Source organism: Poecilia formosa, unplaced genomic scaffold, assembly GCF_000485575.1.
Source record: "Poecilia formosa unplaced genomic scaffold, Poecilia_formosa-5.1.2 Scaffold78, whole genome shotgun sequence".
In the NCBI taxonomy this organism is placed as follows: domain Eukaryota; kingdom Metazoa; phylum Chordata; class Actinopteri; order Cyprinodontiformes; family Poeciliidae; genus Poecilia; species Poecilia formosa.
This window is the reverse complement of record NW_006800017.1, coordinates 1796960-1812484: the sequence shown is the minus strand read 5'-3', so window position 1 is coordinate 1812484 and position 15525 is coordinate 1796960. Positions and strand designations below refer to the sequence as shown.

Sequence of the window (15525 nt, the reverse complement as noted above, 5' to 3'; positions counted from 1 at the left end):
CAGCAACTTTGAAACCTGTTTGACCTCTGTTACATTTATTTCTCCTGTTTTCATCCACCCAGCTTTCCAAGAAATATGGGTCTGTATTTACAGTTTATTTTGGACCAAAAAAAGTGGTTGTTCTCACCGGGTACAGGACAGTCAGAGAGGCTCTGGTCGGCTATGCAGACGAGTTTGGAGAAAGAGAAATTGCACCTATATTTGATGACATATTCAAAGGACATGGTAAGATAAGAAATTAACTTGTAACAACGTTTGTAACAGTATGGACAGTACTGAAACTTTTTTTTAGTGCCCCTCCTGCATATCTCCATAAACTGATTTTCTCAAATGAGTTGTCAATCTTTGCAGCTCCTCCGGTGTTTAAATTACATTTATTTAAGTTGGGTGGCCATATTTTGCAGCAGATCTTCCAAACTCCACACATTTTTTTAGACAATTCAACAGTTATCTGTGAGATATTTGTAGCTTAGGATATTTTGCACAAACTTCATGTCTGTAATGTGTTCTTTTGTCTTTCACATCATTAGACAGCTTCGTCTAATCTTAATAATTACATAACTTCTGAAAGACATTGGCTGCAGTTGATTTCATGATAGTGTGTCACTGTAAAAAGATTGCATACAAATGCAGATATAGTTGTTCCCTTTCCTCGGTGCATTAAGCTCCACCTCAATCAAAGCCAAAGTAGATAAATAATCTGAAATTTGTTTCTGTAACTTTACAAGACGTTGAAAAGTCTAAGAGGTATGAAAACTTTTCCAAAGCATAGTACTCATAGAGGTTGTTTTTATCATTTTCTTGGCAATCACACAGACATTGTACTTGCAAATGCATCATTCACAATCACAAATTGATTTTTATTTCTGTGTACTGTATAAGGAGTCCTGTTTTCAAATGGAGAAACATGGAGAGAGATGCGTCGTTTTGCCCTCAGCACCCTCAAAGACTTTGGGATGGGGAAGAGAGGTGCAGAGGAGAAAGTCTTAGAGGAGTGTGGACACCTCATTAAAGTGTTTGAGAGTTATAAAGGTATAACATGATGCTGTGTTGCTCTAAGAAAAGGACACACAAAACTCATCATTTAAACGATTTAATCATTGTTGCAGTGGACTAATTCACATTCCTTTGTAAGTTAAGTGTCCTCAAAAGATAAAACGATGACTTTTGCTCCACAGGGAAACCATTTAACACATCCCATCCAGTAAATTATGCAACATCCAACATCATCTCTTCAATAGTGTTTGGAAGCAGATTTGAATACGATGATCCTCGATTCAGAAACCTGGTTAGTCGGGTCAATGAGAATATGAGTCTGTTTGGCACTGCAGGAATTCAGGTGAGCTTAATGTTTCACTTAAGCAACTTTGTAAATGATACACTGGGAGCCAAAGAGAGACTTTAGCAGAGTGTATTGATCAATGTTATCTGCGTGAAAGGCAGAGACTTAAATTATTGTCTGAAGTCCAGACACTGAGCAAATATCTTACATGCATAAAAATACCCCAAAGTTTAAAACTAAATTGCCATAAAAGACAAATCTTGGATTTTGTGATTTTGCAATCACGTCCTTGAATTTATTTTGTTTCTTGGGGTTTTATGTGAAAGACCAACACAACGTGGTGCACAAAATGTGAGGTGTAAGAATGAGCAGACATATAGCTTTAAAATGTTTTCACATGTACAAATTTTACATCTATTTCTATTTATCGCTAACATGTGTTCTTCAAGGATCGTCCTTTATTTAGCTCCATCCATCTGTAAATCAGCTACCTGTCCTTGCTGCATATCACTGCAGGGTCTTGCTGCCAATACGAAGTTATTGTTATTGTTGGTGGTTGTGATGTGTGGTATATTTCTGATATTAATGTTCCATAACATTTAGCATATAGACTTCTTAAAGCTGCTTTCCAACAAGACTTTACTCGTTGCTCAAGTTCATTTTGGCTCTTTTAACATAACTGAATTAATATTGATCTTTTTAAAATGTATTTTTCTTAATTTAAAGCTATATAATACGTTTCCCTGGCTGGCCAGATGGATAAAAAACCGTCGGATGATTTTAAAAAACGCTGAGATGACAATCAGAGACGAGAAGGAATTAATGCAGAAACTGAAGGCGACACTCAACCCTCAGACATGCAGAGGACTGGTGGACTGTTTTCTGATTCGAAAGCAGAAAGAAGAGGCAAGGCAACACAAATCTATTTTTAAAGAATAATGCCAACACCAGACACATTTGTCTCATGTATATTTTCCTTCCAGGACTCTTGTGTCAAAGACACTCAGTTCACTGAGGAGAATCTGATACTCACAGTGGCAAACCTGTTTACTGCTGGAACCGACACCACAGCCGCATCACTGAGGTGGAGTTTGCTGCTCATGGCAAAGTATCCACACATTCAGGGTAAGAAAGAGGATGACATGTCTGGGATGGTTTATCTACATCTAGAAAACAGGATTTTCAACATGTTTTCTACGTTTAAATGTTACAGTGTCAGTTCTAGTAGTGCTATAGTGTCTTGCCAAAACATTCTCAACCCTTATTTATTTATTTTTTTATATTTTATTAAAATTAGGGTAAAAAGACATAATGACATCTTTAATTTTTTTCTTTCTATTTTCAGCAATAGATTTTTAACAAGTGTTGATATGCTACATTTTGAAGGGAGGACAGCTGTAGTCAAGCTATGACCTGTTTCAGATATTGGCAATGGATGTTTATAACGATTAATGTGATAAAACACCACAAAGTGACATAATCCTTATTTTAAGATCTATATTGATCTATACTGGATGTTCTGAATCGACATGAGCAGAAATGATCTCTACATGATGAAACATGGTATCCTTTAAATCCTGGTCGGAGCAAATAATTTCCTAGTTTACCTTTGTAGGGGCCAACATTCAAATTTGGAAATGTTAAATTTTAACCTTGGTCAGTAAAGTTCACATAGTTTTAATGGTTGACCTGCAAAGAGGAAAAACAAAGCTTCACATAAACTTTAATGTTAGGTTCTTATTTTGGTTTAACATTTTGACTTAAGACTTAAAGACAAATATAAGGTTTAGAGATTTCCATCAACTGTTAACCATTAGGTTTGGTTAAGCTGTGCATTTTGCATTGTCATTGACGTCACTGTAATCCACAAAGGGAGAACTGTTGATCATTTCCTTCTTGTTTACTGCAGACCAGGTTCAGGAGGAGCTGACCAGGGTGGTTGGAAACCGTGAGGTTCATGTGGAAGACCGTAAAAATCTGCCGTACACTGATGCTGTCGTCCATGAGATACAGCGGTTCCGTTACATTGCTCCTATGGCAATCCCACACAAAACCAGTCGAGATGTTACCTTCCAGGGATTCTTCATTAAAGAGGTGAGCAAGTGGGAAATATTTCTGGGCTTTCAACAAACAATATCTTCCAGATTAATGATGATCCTACTCATATTTTTGTCTTCAGGGAACTACTGTGATTCCCCTCCTTGCATCTGTTCTGTATGATGAGAGTGAATGGGAGAGCCCTCACACCTTCAACCCTTCTCACTTTTTGGACAAGGAGGGAAGATTTATCAAGAGAGATGCCTTTCTACCATTTTCTGCAGGTGGAACAACTCTGTCTTTTTTTGTTTTAATCAGATACACTCTATCAGACATTGCTGGATTAAAATATGTTAAATTTATGTTAAATGTTTTTTTTTCTTGCAGGTCGCAGGGTGTGTCTTGGAGAGGGTCTAGCAAAGATGTCACTCTTCCTCTTCTTCACCTCACTCCTTCAACGTTTTCGTTTCATGCCTCCACCTGGAGTTTCTGAAGATGATCTGGATCTGACTCCAGCGGTGGGATTCACCATCCCTCCTTCTCCTCATGAGCTCTGTGCCATCAGTCGGCAGTGAAGAATGAAGGAAAAAAATACATTTTTTTCCCAGCTACAATAAATAATTTAAAATATCTTAGTTCCTCTGAGGGTTTTTTTTTTCAGATTCAAGGTACTTTTTTAAAAATAGTCTTTAATCTGGTATTCAACATATTTTTGATTAAGCCCACCTTTCTATTAAAAATGTTTTATGTTGATCTAATGTGGTATTCTAATTTTAAATTGTGTACTTATTAGTTCTAAGAAGAAAATAGCACCATCTAACTGAAATACAGGCTTGAAAATCTGTGTGGTTAAATTACATCATATAAATTGAGGTAGTTTGGCATGTTGTCAACTCCGTCAGTTTTTAACTGACGGTGTGACTCTTTCAGTGATAGTGTTGACAAATCTCACTTATATGTGCAGTTCATTCATTTTAATGTATTTTACATAAATTGCATTACTTTCCACGTATCAAGTGTTTCTTTTTACTCACTAGTTTGTCACCACCTTCATTTCTGTGTCAACTCTGTCATGCACTGTCAACTCTGTCAGATGGACTTCTTGTTTTATGTTTTAAATAATATTTCTTTTGTTTTTTTGAGAAGCATTTGTTTGTAAAACTGAGTAGAAATATCACTAATGTGGTCATTAAAAAATTATTTTATATTTATTTTTGTCAGATGGTGATGACAAAGTTCTGGAACAGGTCCATTAAAAATGTAAGCCTGCACCTTAGCATCTTTACATTTCCAAAACATTATTTGTCATATTTCAATACATAAGCTTGAGGAATAATTAAATTTTTTTTTGGGTGGGGGGGGGTGTTGAACCCATTTTGTCCCACTTCTCAAGAATCACTGTTATGTGTTGCAGCCTTTCTGTATTGATAAATCTCCAACAGGCAATACTGGCGAGTTGCATTAGCTGTACTTATGAGAGAGAAGTGCAATTGGTGTGCATATTTAGACAACTACTGAATTTTCAAACATTTCTTCAATATTATTAAGACCAGTAAAATGGGCAAATGTAGCTGGATTTTCATCTCGATATATAAATTCACTATGCTTTTGCAACTTACTGTACATGTTCCCTCGGGTTTTGCTTACTCCTGGCTCAGTGGCTTCAGCTAGTGGCCTATACTTCGGAGAAAAAAGTTACTTCATGGTTTTGATTCTCCTCCATCATGATATTAAGAATTAAGGTTATAAAACTGTAGCCTTGTTCTTTTAAGTTGCTTTTGGTGTAATTACTTCTTTCTCTCCCAAGATTTCAGCAGTCAACATTCCATCCCGTTACTGGAAATTCTTTATATTATGAAATAATTACTCTTTCTGGATCAAAATCGGACTTTTATTTGTTAAACAGGTCAAAGTTATGAAAATTAACTGTTTGTGTTGGATTTCCTGTTGACACAAGACAAAAATCCAGAGATACTTAAACTCCTCCACTTGAGGCAGGGTGACCCCCCTGACCTGGAGAAGGCACTCTACCCTTTTCCGGCTCAAGACCATGGCCCTAGGGACACCGTCGAACGCCTTCTCCAAGTCCACAAAACACGATTGAGGGAAGAAGGGAGCGGGAGATCGACAGGTGGATTGGTGCAGCGTCCACCGTGAAATGGGCGCTGTACCGGTCCGTCGTGGTGAAGAGAGAGCCGAGTCAAAAAGCAAAACTCTCGATTTACCGGTCGATCTACGTTCCTACCCTCATGTATGGTCATGAGCTTTAGGTCATGACCGAAAGAACGAGGTCCCGGATACAAGCGGCCGAAATGGGTTTCCTCCGCAGGGGGGCTGGGCTCTCCCTTAGAGATAGGGTGAGAAGCTCGGCCATCCGGGAGGGACTCAGAGTAGAGCCGCTGCTCCTCCACGTCGAGAGGAGCAGCGGTGAGGTGGCTCGGGCATCTAGTCAGGATGCCTCCTGGACGCCTCCCTGGTGAGGTGTTCCGGGTACGCCCCACCAGCAGGAGGCCCCGGGGACACGCTGGAGGGACTATTTCTCTAGGCTGGCCTGGGAACGTCTTGGGGTTCCCACGGAGGAGCTGGAAGAAGTGGCTGGGGAGAGGGAAGTCTGGGCCTCCCTTCTGAAGCTGCTGCCCCACGACCCGACCCCAGATAAGCGGAAGAAAATGGATGGATGGACAAGACAAAAATCACAAAAATATACAGATTCGTGATTTGTTTTAAATTGTAGCCAAGTTAAATCAGAGGAGTTCAACAAAACTTCCAAACCTGTCAAGCTATTGCTCTACGTATCGCCTTATACGTACAGCAATACGTATCAGGCGATACGTATTGCCTGATACGCATTTTAATTGATTAAATTAAAATTTTAATCAGAAATTAAAATAAATTTAATTTCTGATTAAATTTATTTTTAATCAGAAATAAATTGATTAAAAACAGCTACTTTTAAATTAGTAGTCCTAAAAATGTACCTTACACCACAATGCTACAGCAAATTAAAAGAAACACAAGTTTAAGGTTCTTTCGGAGGACTGAGCCTGTGTTGTCTAAGGTCCTTCCACCTTGATGCTACTGAGCGGCTGATTGTGTGGAGAGGAGTTCATGACCTGCTGGGTAGATCCGCTGCAGTCCGTGAAAGTCCTCGCAGAGAAATCTGCTGCTTTGCTCTCCGGCGTCCTGAACGACTGAGTGTGTGTGTGGTTGTACGAGGAGACGTATGACTGTGTGTAGGGTGCCAGGAGGGCTTGACTGTTTTGCTGTTGATATGCAGCTGGATACGTTTGTGACTGAGAGGAAGTGTGAGTAAGAGGAAGACTGTCTGCGTTGCTACATGGTGGAAAACCATTTATGCTTGGTGGGCTCATCCCTGGAACCTTAAAGGCCTCTACGCTTTCTAATCTTTCTAAAGAGTTGTAGCCCGGCTGAGTCTGGCCACACTGAGAGAACGTCCCCTGACTAAAAGTGTACGTTTCTTGGCCAAAAGAGGTTGTGGCAGAGGCTGCTGGCAAAGACGATGGCGAGGGAGTTTTGTTGAGCCGCTGCGGGGTTCTGCTACAGAGTCCTGCTTTGGAGGAGAGTGTTTGGAGAGTGCTGAGGATCTGCTTCTGAATCTGCGTCTGCTGTGACTGCTCTCTTTCCAGGCGGCACTGCTGCTCCACCATCATCTTCACTGCCAGGCCCAGGCTGCGAACCTCAGAGCCCAGGGTCTGGATCTGGTCCTGCAAGCTGCCTCTTGCTCTGGTGTCCTGGACCGCTGATGGTGGATTTGAATTCCCCTCGCTACGAGCAGCGGCGCCTTGAGTCCTGGGGGACGGCAGACGAAGAACGGGTCCCGGGGCGGAGGATGTCAAAGGCGCTGGCGGGCGATTAGGAAGGCGAATCCCGACGCGCGGAGGAAGATGAAGGGAGCGGACGCTCATTCCTGGTCTCTGAACGGCAAAACGCCGAGGGGAACCATTATGCCCAGGTTGCTCCTCCATAACAGTCTGAAACAATAAAAGCACTATAATTAGGAGTGGCTATGGCGGAACCTTCAAAAAGGACTGTTCAGACTTTTTTTTTATTGTCACTTCTCTCTCGGATGATGTTATTGTGTTGAAGCTATTTGAACAGAAACACAAGTTTTAGATAAAAACTACAGTTAAACATAATATACAGGAGCAGGAACAGCATTGCTTTTAGGCTTTTTAACGTTTGTTGGGATCGCACCTTTTCAGTGGTCAGGTCATAAGTTTCTGGCTGCTGTGGTAGAGCGCTGCTTAAATCTGAACTTTGAACACCAGCCTGATCTCTCCTTAGCAACGCCGCCATCTGGTGGAATGACTGGTAAATGTGAAAAGTATATATATAAAAATATATTTTAGCATTTTATACAGCTTTAAAGCAATTCAGCAATTTTATAATTGAGAAAACTCTGTAGGTACCTTTGTCCTATGTGACAAAGCTCTGTCCAAAAGCCTTTTTCGAGCTGCCAAAATTGAACTGGTGGCTGGGGAAGGTGTAAGTCTTCTTCTCAGAAATGCTCCAGAAGCCGCTAACGTGGAAGACAGGTTTGAACTTGTGTCTGGCCTCGTTACAGGTGGCTGGGTCGCCCTTTGCTGGCCATGCTGTGCAAGTGAAGTGACACTAACAATCTGAATGTCGTTTTCTTCCTTATTTCCACCGGACTGCTGCTCCGGCCTGCTAGCCTCCCCAGATCCAGAGGAATTTGAGGTGGTCTCTGAAGTGGTGGATGCCTGTTTGGAGAAGTCAGCTGGAGCTGCATACTCAGTGCGATGAGGCCCGTCCCTCATCAGGTTCTGAAGGTGAATGTTGCTCCACCTCTCCTGCAATGCCCCAGCTTGCGCTTGAGCTGTCTGCGCCAATGTGCTACCTGCGGCCTCCAGAGGTCTAACCCTCCCTGGTGGTCTACCCTGGAACTCCCTCAGGTACAGGTAGATGGCTTGAGCGGACACCTTGATGTTTTCCAGCTCCAGCACAGCTTTGATTTTGCGGAAACTGAGACCAGCCTTCCGCAGCTCCACCACTTTGTGTTTGGCAGCATCGTCCAGTCGGCCCATGCTTGTTCAGTCTAGATAAATCCCCAGTTCAGATGACAATCACTACAAGAGTCAGAAAATAAAAGAAGTTAGTAACAGTTTATGTTTTTAAAGCACACTGTTATCTTGCATTGTATTTACTGTAAGTACATCTTTAAACAACAAAAGTGCTTTTTGAAGAATAACAAGACCCATCACGTTTTTGAAGAATGCCTGTTGCTTTGGATGTTTTGTATAGTCAGTGTGTATTGGGATAAAGTGTGTAGAATTCAGTGTGTTTAAATGAGTCAGAACAGACTACTTTACTTTTGCCCTAATGTCAACAACACCTTTATTTGTTTACTTTGTAATTTTGAGGTAAAGATGTAATGCACCTCACAGTCTATTTTGAGCCATCATATAATTAATTGCTGAAATGATCAGAAAACAGACCAGAGTATGTCAGATGAATGTACTGCGAGCCCTCAGCATGCTGAGGTGAGCTTGATCTTCGATGGTGCTGACTGAGTGTCTGCATATGGTATCACATATCTTATTAGGGTGTAGTCACTGCTGCAACATTGTAATAAGAATTGTGTTGATTCTGCAGGACATATGTTCCTCTACAGATAATCTATCAGATTCGCGTCAGGACTTTGGCTGGGCCACTCAAAATTACAAATTTTACTTCCAGTTTAAAGACATTTTGGTAAAACTTAAAGATTACTTGAAATCTAAATCAGCATTTTCTGGCTATGGTATAATAATACATTATTGTTAAAGTTAACTACTACTAAAGTGTGGTAGGATCTTTTGAAGTGTGTGGATCATTTTCATAATTTCATCTACTTTCTCTATTCTTATTTACATGTTTGAAATAAAACAGCTTTCCAGTACCAAAACGTTGTTGTTGTTGGACTTATTTTAGTCAATAATTTAAGGAAATCTCTGGCACTATTCGAATAGGATTCAAATAAGATGATTGTTTTGCATCTAGCCCTTCACTGTGTTATGTGCTTGCTCTGCTTTGCATATTTGATAATTATATTATATTAAACAAAGTAAAAGAAAAGTGAAACTGAACCAACGGTCATGCATGACTTTATACTTCAACTTCTTCCTTTTTTCCAATTTGTAATCTTTACAGTAAATAGAAGAGAAGTTCAACATTAATTAGTTTCCCCCACAAAAGCACCTTTGAAACTTGTCATGCTTTATGTCTTCAGTTGAGCCATCTTAAGAAACTCTTTTCAATGACACATGTTCAACAAGATTTATTGCTCACAGAGGCAAGAATCAAACAGTGTGGGTTGAGATTTTAGTTCACTTATGAATTATGTTCTAATCACACGCTGGTTATAATTTTTCATGGATAAAGGGCCTTGTAAAAGTAATCATACTCCTTTCACATTTTCTCATACTAAAAAAAAATAACTGATGTACTTTATAAGGCTTTCATATGTAAAGAGCAGCATAATAGTGCATAACTGTAAAGTGGAAGGAAAATTATAGGTGGAATCCTACTTTTAGTAAATATAAATCTGAAAAGTATGGCCTCAAAATATACTTAACCCCTTTCAACTGAAGCCCCCCAATAACAAAAAAATACAGTATAATGATTTGGCTTCAGACGTAAATAGAGAATTAGAAAATAGAATGCACTTGCATGTAATTTAATCTTAATATAAATACAGCTGAGTGTATTTATATTATATTTGCTTCGTAGACTTGCTGAGATAATGTTTGGGACTGACCAATGATAAAGCTGTGGAAAAAATTTTAAGCAGGGTTAGGTTATAAAACAATATCCTAATCCCTAAGGGCACTGTTCAAAAAATATGTCTGTCCACCTAAAGTGACAAGCTGGGTTAAAGGAAAACATTAATTAGAGATGCGTGGTAATTATCGAAAAATTGCAGGGATCCACAGTTCATGTGGAATAATTTGTTAACTGGCAACTATTAGTTATGCACTAAAAATGTAGTCTTTATGGAATACAGGGAAGAAGACGGGCATTTCCAGAAAGAGGCCCTAGGAAGTTCTGTTTGCAGTCTGTTATAGACAAAGCAAATATTTGGAGGGAGGTGCCCTTGTCAGATGATGTGCACAAAAACCTGTTTTGCTGAAAACACATTTACTACTTTAACTAGTACTCCCAAATTAACATTGTCAACTTATCTTAGTTGAACCAATTAATTTAAGAAAATCTGAATGCCTATATCATTTGTGGACACTAGTGAGGAAGTCCATGCAAAAGACTAGGGTGGAGGAAAACGACTATAAATATACAGACAAAGCTACAGTCAAATGGTTTAAACCAAGCCATGCTAATGTTTCTACAGCTCAGTAAAAGTCTAGATCTAAATTCAATTAAGAACTTGTGGCAAGATTTTAAAACTCATGGTCAGATGCTGCCCGGATTGAGTTCCGCAAAGAAAAGCTAGGTTTTGTTGGCCTTAGTAAAAGCCCAGTAAAATACATTTAAATTTGAGCTTATAACATGACAATGTATATGAAACAGTTTCAAAGGTTTTAATAATCTAAATGAAAAAACTATTTGATCTTACCATCATCTTTTTTATATATCTGAATTCAGAATAATCAATCACATATTCAGAATAACAACTATGTCGCTGGGTTTGTGATAACTTGTAATAAACTCCCAACTATACACCCGTTTTAGCCAATCAGCTTTACAAGTAAATGCCCCACACGGGGCTGCTTGAGAATAATCCGCATGTGCAGGAAAGTCACCTAGATTAGCTGAGCTAGCTAACAACAACAGCCAAAATAAAGTGCAGCACTCACCTGCGGAAGCCAGTCGAAAATAAGGAAGCTCTGCTGCTTTTTCACATTTAAAAAAACGATAAAATTATTTCATGCACACAAGTGACACGGTTTGGATATATTTCTGTCAAGCGCTCTCTCTCATACGCAAACGCGTAAACCATTCCTCGTCAAATAACGTAAAATAAACAAATGATCATAAGTGGCGCTCAAGCAACTACGCAACTTCCGCTATCGTCATCAGCCAGCGACGTCTTTCCAGGCCGCGAGTTGTTCAACTGTAGCCTCCTGGTCCGGAAAAGAAATGTAGGTTCAAGCTTTTTTTGGAATAAAAGCAATAAATATATACGTGCGTGAGATATATTTACTCAACTTTTAAGTATTTAATGCTTCACATTGTCGTAGTTTCGCTATAGGAAGAGCTGTGCGGAAGGTTAACGGACGCAGCTGGTTTTCAGGAGGGGGAGAATGAAATTCAATGGCGGCCTGTTTTGTCCGAGAGCCGAGCTTTTTCATGAATACACAGAACTGTGTATTAATGTTCTGGCCGTGTTCCTAACATTATTATTCTAGTATATTTGTGCTGTATAATGAAAATCTTTAAAATTAATCAACCATTTGTGTTTTTGATTTTGATAGACTGTATATATAGAAGCAAATATAACCGCAGTAATTTGAACTCAAAAATAAAAACAGCCAAACAAGCAGGTAAAAATGAATAAAATCTTTGAGTATGGTGTTTACCCAGCAGAATTATTTACTGCGACGTTGTGGACTATTAATAAGGAATAAAATTTGGATTTTTTTGTTGTTTTATATAAATTTTAATCGGTCTTCAGCTTATCTTTTCTGCACAAGCTAATTTCTTTGCATCTTGAAGTTCATATGTTGTTGGTTTTTCGGCCACTTATTGTACAAAGAAGCCAGATGTACACATTATCCTATTAAATGAGCTATCTCACTTTAACACGAAATAAACTGAAAGATTTATTAACAATATTTATGCTTTTTAAGGCTGGTATAGACAAAATTCATCAAGAATGTGATGTGGTTAGATCTTATATGCAGATTTCTTTCTGTTTGTTTTTTTCCAAGAGCATGACACAAGCATAACTTGTGTATTGTTTAATGTGTTTCTTTAAATTTAGGGCTCCATCACCCACAAAGCGGAAGGAGGATGAGAAAACCAAAGATAGAGGTAAAGAGAAGACTGGTACCAAGGATGGAGACAAGGAGAGGGGGAGGGAGAAAGTGAGGAAGCGCCGTAGTGCTTCCTCTGGCAGCAGCAGCAGCAGCAGGTTTGCATTCTGATGCATTTTTCTAGAGTATTTTATGTGTTTTAAATGCCCGAGCAAGATATTTTGAGTAGAATAATTGTGTTTCTGCTTCTGCTCCAGATCGAGCTCATCGTCCAGCAGCAGCTCGGGTTCCAGCTCAGGTTCCTCAAGTGGCTCCAGCTCTTCTGGCTCCAGCCGCACCGGATCCTCAAGCTCTCGTTCCTCCTCCTCCTCCAGCTCCTCAGGCTCCCCGAGCCCCAGTCGCAGGCGCCATGACAACCGTCGCCGCTCCCGCTCACCGTAAGGGTTTCCTTAAAATCTTCTCTACAAATTGATGTTTCATAATTAGGCTTTATTGAAGAGGTCTAACTTACCACTTAACGTTTTTGTAGCTCTAAAACACAGAAGAGGGGAGATGATAAAGACAGAAGAAAGCGAAGCCCCACCCCAAAACCAACCAAGGTTCACTTAGGAAGGCTGACCAGGAATGTGACCAAGGTTAGTGGAAAGAGTCCAAGGTGACCTGGAATGTTTTCCCTCTGGAATGCTACTTTGCTTTGGTGTATTTTTCACATAAATTATGTCTGCTAATGCTGAAATGGTATTTCTGTTGCGTGCGTATTGCTGTTTCAGCATCTTTGTTTTGGAGACCTAGATCTCCTTTCACTGCAACAGTCCTAAATGTGACTGAAGATGATAACGTCTAACAATACAGCATTGATCTCTGATTTAAACAAAAACTATCTCCTCCGATTTCAAAATTCTAGATATCGTGGGACAGAAGGAAAGTGTTCCATTTGTAAAATAAAAAGCAGCAAGTTTCTGTGGCAGAATGTTTTGAGTGGTTTTGTCACTGCAAATATACATCACTACTTATAAATTCATAAAATCACTCTGAACTTTATGAAAGGTCTAACTGTAACAAACCTATCTGATCACTATGACAACAGAGAAGAAAGCTCTGTTTGCGATTATAGCCGAGTGCTCTAGAGCCAGAACTTTGTAATTGTTTAACTGTGGCTACACCCTGAAAGTTACTAAGTCAGAAAAAAAGTGTAACCTTTACAGATTTTAACATTTACGTAACATGAACACTGAGATATGTTGGTGTTAAACTAAAGGAAAACAAATAAAATGCAAGGAACTATGCTGGAGTTTTTCTTTCGGTTACCAGGGTAGTTTTCTTATTTCTCTGTTTGAAACACATTCTGTACTTCATTGAACCAGCAACACTCCTGCAGAAGGAATGACCCAGTCAGTCCTCAGTGGATGTAGTATTTGTACATTAATTGTGCATTTTGAACATCACTTTAGAAACAAACAGAGCTGATGGCCAGGATAAAATAAAACGTAAAGTTCTGAGGTAACAATACTCTTGGTTTGATGGTCAGGACATGCCTTTAGTTTCTAAAAGAACAAAAAAGAAAGACAGACTGGACCTGATATTTAAAAAGAATGTCATGAGGACAAATGCACGCATAATCTGTTGGGCTAAAGTAGAGTTATACAAAAATTATAGACATGATATGTTATCCTTCTGCTTATGATCTAGTAAATCCATTGATGATGATGCTTCTCTGGTTAACAGGATCACATCCAGGAAATCTTTTCTACTTACGGGAAAATAAAGATGATAGACATGCCTGCGGATAGGCTCCACCCACACCTGCCCAAAGGCTACGCCTATGTGGAGTTTGAGACTGCCGAAGAGGCTGCGAAGGCCCTTAAGCACATGGATGGAGGTTGGTGTTCGTCTCAGTGCCCGTTAGTTACCCTAAGCACGCGGCTGTGTCTGTGTTCACTGAATAAATATCTTTGATTGGTTTTAAATGTTTAGGTCAGATTGACGGACAGGAAATCAGTGCAGCTGCTGTGCTGACTCAGCGGGTTCGTCTCCCACCTCGCAGACTGTCTCCTCCTCCTCGGCGAATGCCCCCACCACCACCAATGTGGCGTCGCAGCCCCCCACGCATGAGGAGAAGGTACCCACTAGTGTTCCATATAATTTTATTCATTTATTTTCACTAGCATATTTTCATGAGGTTGCTCCTGCTTACTCTTGTCCTCTCAGGTCTCGCTCCCCGAGAAGGCGGTCCCCTGTACGCCGCCGCTCTCGCTCCAGATCCCCCGGTCGCAGGCGCCACCGCTCTCGCTCCAGCTCCAACTCCTCCAGATAAATGGTTGTTTTTCCTTCAGAGATCACATGGTTTCATAGATTCTGACACCAGATCAGCTGCAACTCTTACCTTCTTGATGACTTCAACAGGATTTAAATCAGATTTTTTTGTAGCCATCTGTATACATGGTAAAAGCGGAGGTGCTTTTGTCATATTTTGGGCTAAGATTACTCTGAAAAGTTGGCTTTCTTTTTATGTTGTCTCCACAGACATCTACCAATGTTTTGTTTGAAATGTGACGTATTTTTACCTTGTATTGAGTTTTTAGACATTGTGAAAAATAAAAGTGCTGAACTGTCCACATCCCCCCCAATGGCTTCTTTCCTTGATCTTTTTTTTTGCTGCGCACCCACTTAGTACTTGGGACAGGATTTCTGCTCAGTCTTAAAAACGTAAGGATTAGAAAAATCGTGCTCCATTTTCTGCAAAATAACTATCAAACATCAAATGAAAACTTCATTGGGAAAAAAAAAAACAAACTTTAGTGCACAAAGCATTCATTTGGTATTTATGAAATCAATTTGCAGACCTACAACATCCAGGATTGAAATACAGAAAGCCCAACATGCTCACAAGCTCTTCAGTGCCATTATTCCATGTCAGAAAGACATTCAGAAAGCTTATGTGGCAGCCACAAACTAATCTATTAAAGATTATTTAGATTACTTGTCAGATATGGGTTGAGTTTTTTTATTTAAATTTTTTTTTTTTAAAGAAACTAGATTAAGTTAAAGATTTGACAGCCTTGGAAGAAAACATGTAGAGAAACTTCATTTTCCAAAGGGAGAATGAACCAAGAAGTACAGTTAGCTCCAGCAGTTCAGATCACAACATATTCATGCGTTAAAATTGCTCAATTTATTTTCTGTTAAACTGAAAAGCATATCCTCCCTTTAAATGTTATGCTTCGTCTTCGTCTATCGTATAAAATCCCAACAGAG

The 15525-nt window shown here is 39.6% G+C and overlaps 3 protein-coding genes and 1 long non-coding RNA gene across 6 annotated transcripts in view; 2 read left to right on the top strand and 2 right to left on the bottom strand.

Moving 5' to 3' along the window:
- The window catches only part of LOC103140992 (cytochrome P450 2K1-like), an 11990-nt gene extending 8096 nt beyond the window's left edge, over window positions 1-3894 (top strand). Inside the window, exons 10-17 of the mRNA XM_016673499.1 lie at window positions 26-225; window positions 883-1032; window positions 1179-1339; window positions 2009-2188; window positions 2266-2407; window positions 3192-3376; window positions 3462-3603; window positions 3707-3894. Coding sequence (XP_016528985.1) covers window positions 26-225; window positions 883-1032; window positions 1179-1339; window positions 2009-2188; window positions 2266-2407; window positions 3192-3376; window positions 3462-3603; window positions 3707-3894 — 1348 coding nt within the window. The remainder of the gene's footprint in view (window positions 1-25; window positions 226-882; window positions 1033-1178; window positions 1340-2008; window positions 2189-2265; window positions 2408-3191; window positions 3377-3461; window positions 3604-3706) is intronic.
- A 1298-nt stretch (window positions 3895-5192) lies between these two features.
- Window positions 5193-6165, bottom strand: LOC107836719 (uncharacterized). Of its 2 annotated transcripts, XR_001662665.1 has the most exons (3): window positions 6152-6165; window positions 6017-6107; window positions 5193-5293 (listed from the first exon to the last, which is right to left on the bottom strand). It is a non-coding gene; the product is annotated as an uncharacterized LOC107836719 (long non-coding RNA). The 2 variants fall into 2 exon arrangements; XR_001662664.1 differs by having other exon boundaries at window positions 6017-6162.
- Window positions 6166-6237: 72 nt separating this feature from the next.
- LOC103140991 (uncharacterized) lies at window positions 6238-11332 on the bottom strand. Of its 2 annotated transcripts, none has more exons than XM_016673510.1 (4): window positions 11152-11332; window positions 7750-8427; window positions 7535-7648; window positions 6238-7311 (listed from the first exon to the last, which is right to left on the bottom strand). In XM_016673510.1, the coding sequence occupies exons 2-4, from the start codon at window positions 8383-8385 to the stop codon at window positions 6373-6375; spliced, it is 1689 nt and encodes a 562-aa protein (XP_016528996.1). In that variant the 5' UTR covers window positions 8386-8427; window positions 11152-11332; the 3' UTR covers window positions 6238-6372. The 2 variants fall into 2 exon arrangements, with proteins under 2 accessions (XP_016528996.1, XP_016528997.1); XM_016673511.1 differs by having other exon boundaries at window positions 7750-8396.
- An 11-nt stretch (window positions 11333-11343) lies between these two features.
- Window positions 11344-14892, top strand: rnps1 (RNA binding protein S1, serine-rich domain). Its single transcript, XM_007556373.2, has 7 exons — window positions 11344-11436; window positions 12279-12428; window positions 12528-12707; window positions 12800-12905; window positions 13996-14149; window positions 14245-14389; window positions 14479-14892. Coding segments are annotated over exons 1-7 (843 nt in total). The 5' UTR covers window positions 11344-11434; the 3' UTR covers window positions 14585-14892.
- Window positions 14893-15525: the final 633 nt, after the last annotated feature.

Bases quoted from the DNA above. Each gene is read 5' to 3' on its own strand.
- rnps1 (XM_007556373.2), top strand. The intron at 12,708-12,799 runs GTAAGGGTTTCC...ACGTTTTTGTAG, and splicing joins CGTCGCCGCTCCCGCTCACC to CTCTAAAACACAGAAGAGGG. The intron at 12,906-13,995 runs GTTAGTGGAAAG...TCTGGTTAACAG, and splicing joins TGACCAGGAATGTGACCAAG to GATCACATCCAGGAAATCTT.
- LOC103140991 (XM_016673510.1), bottom strand. From the start codon at position 8,385: ATGGGCCGACTGGACGATGCTGCCAAACACAAAGTGGTGGAGCTGCGG. The intron at 7,649-7,749 runs GTACCTACAGAG...CACATTTACCAG, and splicing joins CTTTGTCACATAGGACAAAG to TCATTCCACCAGATGGCGGC. The intron at 7,312-7,534 runs GTGCGATCCCAA...TTATTGTTTCAG, and splicing joins ATGACCTGACCACTGAAAAG to ACTGTTATGGAGGAGCAACC.